We start from the raw sequence: 8,489 nt of genomic DNA, 5'->3' as shown, positions 1-8,489 counted from the left end.
GTATTTTAACCAATGACAAAAGCTAAATTTCGGTATCCATTCATATTTCAAAATGGCGTCATGTCGTAACCAATGATTTGCATGCATGTCAGGAACTCTCCGAAAATTACCATAGATAGCGTAAAAAAAAAAGATTATTACTGTCATGTTGTGCAGATGATTAATCAAATGCATGTCCACCAAAAAACTAAAACATTTTATAAAATATGACATAACAATTTTCTCCCGTCATTTGCCTCTGTATTCTCGAATGAAACTCGTCTTCAGGTGAGATTATTAGATTCTTTTTTCTTGTTTACTGAAGGTGACATTGGCTGCTTTCGTCACTTCTTAGTTTACGTAATGCAATTTCGACCTTCAGAATCGAATTGAAAATTTATTGCAAAGAAAAAATGAAATGAATGGAGTTTTACGTCCTACTCTTCCGCATCTAACTGGGCTACGTGCAACGTCATATTGTGTGCAATGAGATACATTTTGCCAGGGCAGTGGCATTAGCCTATTCTTTTTCGATTTCCAACTGTGGAGGGATCTTTAATGTGCAGTCTGTAGCACACTGGCCTCGATTTATTGTCCCGTCTGAACGACTTGACGCTTTTTCCATGTCAGCCGCTTCGACCTGCATCACTGAAACTGGGTTGACAAATTCAAGGTATTATCTCGACCTATGTCGGGATTGAACAGCGTGATTGCGAGGAAATGGCTTTAGAAACATTATGATATGATATGATGAGCTATTACTATATCAGGCACATTTTTTTTTTTTAAATTTTTTGGAAGTCATAAGAACGCAAATCACATGCAGACGATTTGCCTCTTCTGACCAAGATTACAATATGACTAACGAAAACCTGCAGCATGCAGTGTGCAATGAGATACATTTTGTAAGGACAGTAGCATTAGCGACCGCTCTTATTGATATCCATCTACATGTCGCCATGGTTCTGTCGGGTCCTTAACAACGTGCATTAAATAAGCAGTTTTATTTTTACGCTTACTAACTATTTAATTGACGCTCGTCAGTTAGCTCCGGTGGCTTCACTACCATTGGGATTGGTTGAACCAGGTCCACGGGCCCTCCACCCTTTAGAGGCCTGCAACCCCAGAAAACAAAATGCAGGAGAGCATATGTAAATATTGTGGGATGGGCTCAAACCCTAAGTCCAAGTGCTCATCTGGTTGAGCCCCTGGTTAGTCCGCGAATGTAGATCCATACGTTGCATGGTAATATTTGTATTTGTAGGTAGCCAACCAGCCATGAAGTTATTAGCTTTTGGAATTTTACTGGTATCTATCCTACCATTCACCAGTAAGTGTATAGAAGGGGAATATACCCTTTTTTTTCAATAGCAAACGGAGAAAAAAAATATATTACATGATTTTTTTTAAATACGTAAAAGTTGCAGGGTTCAACTATAGCAGTATTGCATCGCAGTTTGCGATTCAAATAAACCCCGTCTGTGATCCAATATTTCTTATGATAAGCTCAAATTAAAATTGATCAGAACGATCTGCGAATCAAAACTAATTGGTTTGCAAACGGGTGATTCTAGACATACATGGATTTGAAGGCTCAAATTTCGGTGAGAAGTTGCACACTATTACTGATTGACTTGGCTAAAAACATTCCCGTTACTGAGACTAAAGTACGATTGGTGAATAATAAATAATAATAAAAAATATTTTTTTTTTTTTTTAGAGCAAAATCCACTTTTCGTTAATGCTTTGATGGGAGGAGGAGGTTTAATGCAAATGGACCCGGCAATGTTGATGGTATTGTTTGAAGGCAACGACAAAATGATGAGGATGCTACCTATGATTATCATGCAGCAACAGCGAGCTAAGCAGATGAAAATGGCCATGCAACGATTTGCATCAACACAGACGGCACCCGGGGGACCCATGTAGTAAAATTCATTATTGATCACAATCTGAAATGAGTTGTGGCGTTATTTTTATTAGTTGTAAAATAATATTATTAGCTATGTGAACTCTCCGATAAAGGAACTGTTTTCAAATATTTAACTATTTGGGTGCCGAGTTGACAAACCCATTCATAGAATTGCAGTAGGTGTTTGGAAGGGTGAGCATGTCCTGCTTTTTTCACTGTAGTGATAAATGTAGTGAGGTTCGGGTTCAATAAGTGTTCGTCTTCGGATTTCTTAAAGAATTTAGAATTGTATTTTGAAGTGAATAAAGAAAATTCTAATTGAATTACTATACCGCAAACGTGATTCCTATGTTTTTGATTTGCTGTTTCACGATACATAACAACGCTACAATAAGTGAAGCGGAAGACCTTTCACAAATTTCTGGTAATAAAACAGTGCAAAGTTTTGGAATGTTTTCGACAGAGTTGTCTTGCTTTCCAGAGGAGGAAAGAGTCTGTCACGTGACATTTAAAGGGACAGCTTCGCCATCCGTTTGACCAATCGTACGTTAATCTCAAAAGATAATTTTAGCTAAGCTTATCAGTAAGAAAAACTCTTTACAGTCCCTTTAATCCACATTTCAAAAATCAACTTCCTTAGTACGAAATTTGTGTCCAAAACATGTTTCGGCAGCAATTAAAAAATATGTTTCGAAAATGTAATTAAGCAAACGGTCGTAGCGAAAGTTATTTTTGCGTTTTTCTCGGTAAAAAGTACGTCTTAATGGTTTAAGCGATAATCTTCAATCATTCAAAAGTCATTAATCGTGTGTCACGATTTAGTAGAAAGGACCAGTAATGGACTTGTTACATACAGAATGTGACAGGGTTTTCTATATTTGACATATTTGTGGCCTGTCTTACTCTGGTCATCTTTATAATTACTCAACAAAAGGGATAGTGTGCCACTACGGTTGGTGTAAACTGACACAATTTATTGTCCTCCTTATAGAAAATTATTATTACTTTTGCGGAAAAAAATAATTTTGCTTCAAGCGGTATGGGGAGCCGGGTTCATAAGCATGTTCAAGGTCTAATAAATCGAATTAATAACTCTAGATTTGTCAACCCGGTTTTTCCTGATCATGGGTGAATTATGGAAAGGTTGACCAATGGAACGATAAACCTAGGTAAATGTGAATCAGGCTGTACAGATCAGTCGATCAAAAAATAGTAAGCTGCTGCCGCTATTCTGGGAAATTTGTTCTCATTGCTCATTTCTTGGCGTACCCAAAGGCAGAAAAGGGGGAAATCTGACTCCTGACGACAAAGATAATGTCATCACCTTTTCAGCGAACTAGTGGCTCAATAACCACAGGGACTGGTTGAACCAAGTCCAAGGGCCCCCACTTCTAATGGGGGAAAATATACAGGAGAGCATAATAAATGTAAAAACACAATTCCTGTGGAAAGGACCCCAACCAACTAGTGACTAATCTAGTCACTGCAGCCAACGCAGCAAACAAAGAATCAGCCAAGAACCTGTCATTTCTTTGAACAGAATACAAGGAAAAAGATCTCGAAAAGGTGTTAAAATGACAACAATGTTCATTTATATCAGCTAATGAACGTCAATTTTGAAATTTTTATTATATCATTGCCAATGGTGGCGCCAGCCTACTACCGAGACTTCGGGTACAAAACGGTGGCAGATGATGAGTAGATAACTGTCGAAGCTAATTCAAAATGCGGGAACTACGTATAGTTGCAAAACCTCTCAATTAACGTCATTTTTGGGGTCGATCGACTGCATTTTTCCGCAAAAGTCAGGAACCTATGAGCACTATCGTGTAATATCTTGTACCTTCGGGGTTCCCGAAGATTTCCTCTAAAACAACACATCATCGCCCAAAACATGATCGGGACCAAACCTATACTTGGAGGAACATCCCTATAAGCAAATTTATATCGTCTGATTCATGATCCATTGACGGGACTAAATTGGCTCGAAATATTGAAATGATTTGGTACATTCTGAAACATTCAAATATACCATTTGGGGCAAAAACGTATAAAAATCATGTTTTTGAATTTTTGAACATAATTAGTGGGCAGAAACCATTTTTCATTGACATTGACGATGTAGTCGTCATGTGTTTTACCTTTAGATAAAGCTTAATTTCAGATATCTGATCCACTTTCCACACGTAACGCCCGGCGTGTGAGCAAGAACCACAGACATTTGATTGAAAATTGAAATGCCTCAAACATAAATTTTTTTAGAAAAACCTCTAATCCCTTTAAGATGTAGAAATTTTTAAGGCATATACGACTACATATATCGCTTTAATAATAAAGTAATGAAAGAGAAACAAAAATATTTTTACAATGAATGCAAATATGCCTATTTTTTGGTCGCGACAACCGACATTTGATGATAAAATGATAACAGTTTCAAAACCACCAATATAGAGGAAAGGGCAAACAGGGCATATCATACCAGGATGATTTAAATAGATGACTTAATTCAGTGATGATTAATAGGCTCATCAATTCAAACTAACATAATTTGGGAAATTTTAGGACTATAAATAAGATTCAAATTTTCATAGAATCAGTATCATCTTCTCTTCTATTGGTATACACAACAACTCAAGGTAAGAGCTTAATCTAACTGAATCATCACAAACAGAAGACTTAATTTTATTAAGAAAACGTCACAATTCTCACTAATATTCAAATTTTACGCTTAATATGTCAAGTTATTTCAAAAGTTTTAACTTTTAAATTTAAATAACGTCGTTTAAAGTTAATCTTAAAATTCAAAACGTATAAAAGTTCATTTTTGAATTTAGAGATTTCTGGTTTATCTTACAATGGTATATTATTAGAAACTAATTGGTATCAAGCGATATTATTCAAAACCTGATAACCTTTCTTGCTTTTCTGTGAATTGTTCAGCCAAATATAATGCCCATATTTAGGCAGTTAGTCGCTTTTTGTCATGTTCTAGAATATTTGCAATTCACTACATATTTGTATTACGCTTTTGATTTTTTGTATTCAGTATGGCAAAATTTTCAATTCAGATTACGGCCTTTAGAAAAATCAAACTACTGCTCAGTATATTTGCTATTTGCATTTTTTTATCAGTTTTTTCGGCAATTGGTCCGAAACTACGATAATGATAACTAAATTAGCACAAGAAAACAGGATTTCGCTATGCCTACATTTTTAGTTACGTTACGCTTTATGCACCCCTCCCCTTAACAAAAAGAAAAAACATTTCGTGATGATCAATTATTTTGTACGCACAGATAGAGAAAGCAATAGAGACCGAACAAAATAAGTATTTCTCCCAATTTTTATTCTTATTATTTCAGAAATAACCTCAAAATGAATCCAGCACTTAGTTTTGTCACTTTAGCAGCTTCTATTGCAGTCGCTTGTGGTAAGTTCCCTGCTCTTTGACATTGCTCACCAGCTTAATGTTCAATATTGGAAAGTTGACCACCATTGCCAAAACTAGTTGTTTATATTGTGTATATAAAGAGCTTCTGTTCTGTGTGCTCTGTAAATGTTACTCCATATGAACCTTAGTTTGGCATACAATTTGTTTGGTAACCTTTGTAAATACTACCCATTTGATAATGTAGCTTTTGTGAGCAATCATAAGGATTATTTACTGACAACTGAACCTTTGTTGGGCATAGAACTTGTTTGCTAACTTTTGTAAATACTACCATTTATATAATGTATCTTTTGTGAGCAATCTAAAGGATTATTTACGGGCAAATGAACCTTTGTTGAAACTCCCAATTTGTTTGCCGACCTCCCGCTCACTAAAGAACCTTATTATCCATTTCAGCTTTCCTGCCAGGCATGACTCCAGGTGGTGCAGGAGGTCCAGGTGGTCCCGGTGGATTTCCAGGTGCTGGTGGACTCCCAGGGATGTCTGGTGGTGCTGGCTCACCAATGAGCATGATGTTTCCACTCTTAATGAGAGGTGGTATGGACATGCGAACAATGATGATGATGATGTCAATGAACCGAGGTGGAGGCCAAGGAGGTATGAGCAGTATGCTCCCTTACATCTTAATGCGTAATGGCGGTTCAGAAAATATGCTTCCCATGTTGATGATGATGAAAAACAAAGGAGGAGCTGGTGGTATGGACCCAATTATGATGGCTGCTATGATGGGCGGTAACGATAACATGATGCAAATGCTTCCATTCTTGATGATGAACAAACAATCAGGTCCCCCAGCTAGCATGCCCCTCCCTGCTGGTGCTGCCAACCCTGCTGGTGGAGCTGGCCGTCCCATCTAATTTTCTTAAACAAAACAACCATGTCCTGATTTTACTTTTAAAGCGGATCTCAAGTTTCAAGAATAATATTGCACTTTTATATTGTATTATTTTGATGTTGTTATTTCAAAAATAAATATTTTCAAATACTTATTATTGGTTTTTAATGTTTTGGATGGTAGTTGATTATGTTCTGGGTAAATATGATTAGTTTCTCTTGGTCCTAAAAGTTCAAAAATGTATAGGATCGTTTTAAAAATACAAACATCGGTATATTTGGTTCACTCGACCTTATAAAGGGCATCTATAATGTTCGGGTGGGTAGCCTAATGGTATTTACGTGCTTTGAACGTCATCATGGATTTCGCTGCCATCATGAACTGAAAATTTAGTAACTACGATCTTACACGTCCCTCCCAACTTGCTGCTATTCCTCGTATTAGCATGTGCTCGTAAAGTTTGCAAAGCAGACCCAATGGTTCCATTCGTATAACCTTCGGCACAAGAATGCTGATTATTACCGTCGTATACTGAACGGAAATCACCGTATTGAAAATAATATATTTCGGTTGTTTCCGTTCAAAAGAAATGTAGGTGTTCAGCATCAAACCTACAATAACAAACATGTCATCTAGTTTGTGAATCTATAAAAGATGGATTCCCTTATTTTCATTTATGAAAATGAAAATGCTTATATCTATATGAATAGAAAGTAGAGGTGTGCTATTGACTTGGAAAATACCAGTTTGTCTCACATGTCCATATAATTATGTACATTTAAGATTGGTTAAAAGTATTAGTTATATGCAATAAATACGTAATGATATGATAAAGAATACATGATAATTAATTAGAAACACCAATTAATCAAATAGTTTACTTAATTTGACACTAAAAAATAAGGAAACCCATTTTTAATGGTTACTGTTTAATTCATATTTTACATAATACCACAATAAAACATCAATACATAAATCACTATTCATAAAACAATGTTATAACAATTGTTTCGATAAAACTATTTCGTCTTGCGAATTTTACCGCATGTAAATCACTATACGCTATTCTAGCCAATCAAAATCAATCTTCCGACAAGGTTATGTGCCCTTGCCAATTTACCTGGCTAATAATATGTCAACCTTTAATAGCTGAGTCAATGTTCAACTCACTTAAACTAACAAACATTGGCTAAGGTTACACCGATGGCTGGTTCAACAGCGAGACTGGTAACCATTGACCACAGATGGTTATTATTTAGATTTCGGGGAAGAAAGGGATTAATTCTCCAAAATAAACAGGCCTGGGATGAAACAAATACTCCATCTAGATTTCGGTGAAGAAAGGGATTAATTCTCGCAAATAAACAGGCCTGGGATGGAACAAATACTTCATTTAGATTTCGGTGAAGAAAGGGATTAATTCACCTATATAAATAGGCCTAGGATGAATTAAATACTTCATCTAGATTTCGGTGAAGAAAGGGATTAATTCTCCAAAATAAACAGACCTAGGATGAATTAAATACTTCATCTAGATTTCGGTGAAGAAAGGGATTAATTCTCGCAAATAAACAGGCTTAGGATGGAACAAATACTTCATTTAGATTTCGGTGAAGAAAGGGATTAATTCTCCAAAATAAACAGACCTAGGATGAATTAAATACTTCATCTAGGTTTCGGTGAAGAAAGGGATTAATTCTCGCAAATAAACAGGCCCAGGATGAAACAAATACTTCATCTAGATTTCGGTGAAGAAAGGGATTAATTCTCGCAAATAAATAGGCCTATGAGGATGAGGATTTTGTATCTGTGTTAGAGTTAATTTCTACCATGTTAAGTTTACCTCAGATCAGATTGTATAAACATATTGCTTGTCATAAATATACTTTAAAGATGGGGTTCCTTACTTTTTAGTGTCAAATTAAGCAAATTATTTGATAGATTGGTGTTTCTAATGAATTACCACGTATTCTTTATCACATCATTGTGTTCTTATTGCATATAATTAAGAGTTTTTACCAATAATAAATGTCCATGTATGTAAACAAATTTATCGGTCAATCACTGGAATTCTGTTTGTAATTCTCTTCTAATTTAGCTAATTATGAATTAATTATAGACATGCCATTTCTACTTAGTATTCATATAAGTATTAGCTATGTTCATAAATGCAAATAATGGAACCCATCCTTAAGACACTCAATTAGGTTTCTGGGAAGGGAAGGTTTGATTCTCCCAAGTGATCTGGACTCTATTATGCAGCAGCCATTCAGGTTCAAACGCAACTAGAAGCAAAATGTCACTAAAAACAA

The 8,489-nt window shown here is 35.7% G+C and overlaps 1 protein-coding gene across 1 annotated transcript; it reads left to right on the top strand.

Moving 5' to 3' along the window:
- The first annotated feature begins 5,252 nt into the window (after positions 1-5,252).
- On the top strand, positions 5,253-6,330 carry LOTGIDRAFT_239173 (hypothetical protein). Its single transcript, XM_009053868.1, has 3 exons — positions 5,253-5,319; positions 5,750-6,156; positions 6,185-6,330. The coding sequence occupies exons 2-3, from the start codon at positions 5,753-5,755 to the stop codon at positions 6,312-6,314; spliced, it is 534 nt and encodes a 177-aa protein (XP_009052116.1). The 5' UTR covers positions 5,253-5,319; positions 5,750-5,752; the 3' UTR covers positions 6,315-6,330.
- The last annotated feature ends 2,159 nt before the right edge of the window (positions 6,331-8,489 follow it).

The sequence above is a fragment of the Lottia gigantea genome (genome assembly GCF_000327385.1).
Source record: "Lottia gigantea unplaced genomic scaffold LOTGIsca_201, whole genome shotgun sequence".
In the NCBI taxonomy this organism is placed as follows: Eukaryota; Metazoa; Mollusca; class Gastropoda; family Lottiidae; genus Lottia; species Lottia gigantea.
The sequence above is the reverse complement of the archived record's forward strand: the minus strand, read 5'-3'. Positions and strand labels throughout refer to the sequence as shown.

Bases quoted from the DNA above. Each gene is read 5' to 3' on its own strand.
- LOTGIDRAFT_239173 (XM_009053868.1), top strand. From the start codon at position 5,753: ATGACTCCAGGTGGTGCAGGAGGTCCAGGTGGTCCCGGTGGATTTCCA. The intron at 6,157-6,184 runs TGGTGCTGCCAA...GCTGGTGGAGCT, and splicing joins GCTAGCATGCCCCTCCCTGC to GGCCGTCCCATCTAATTTTC.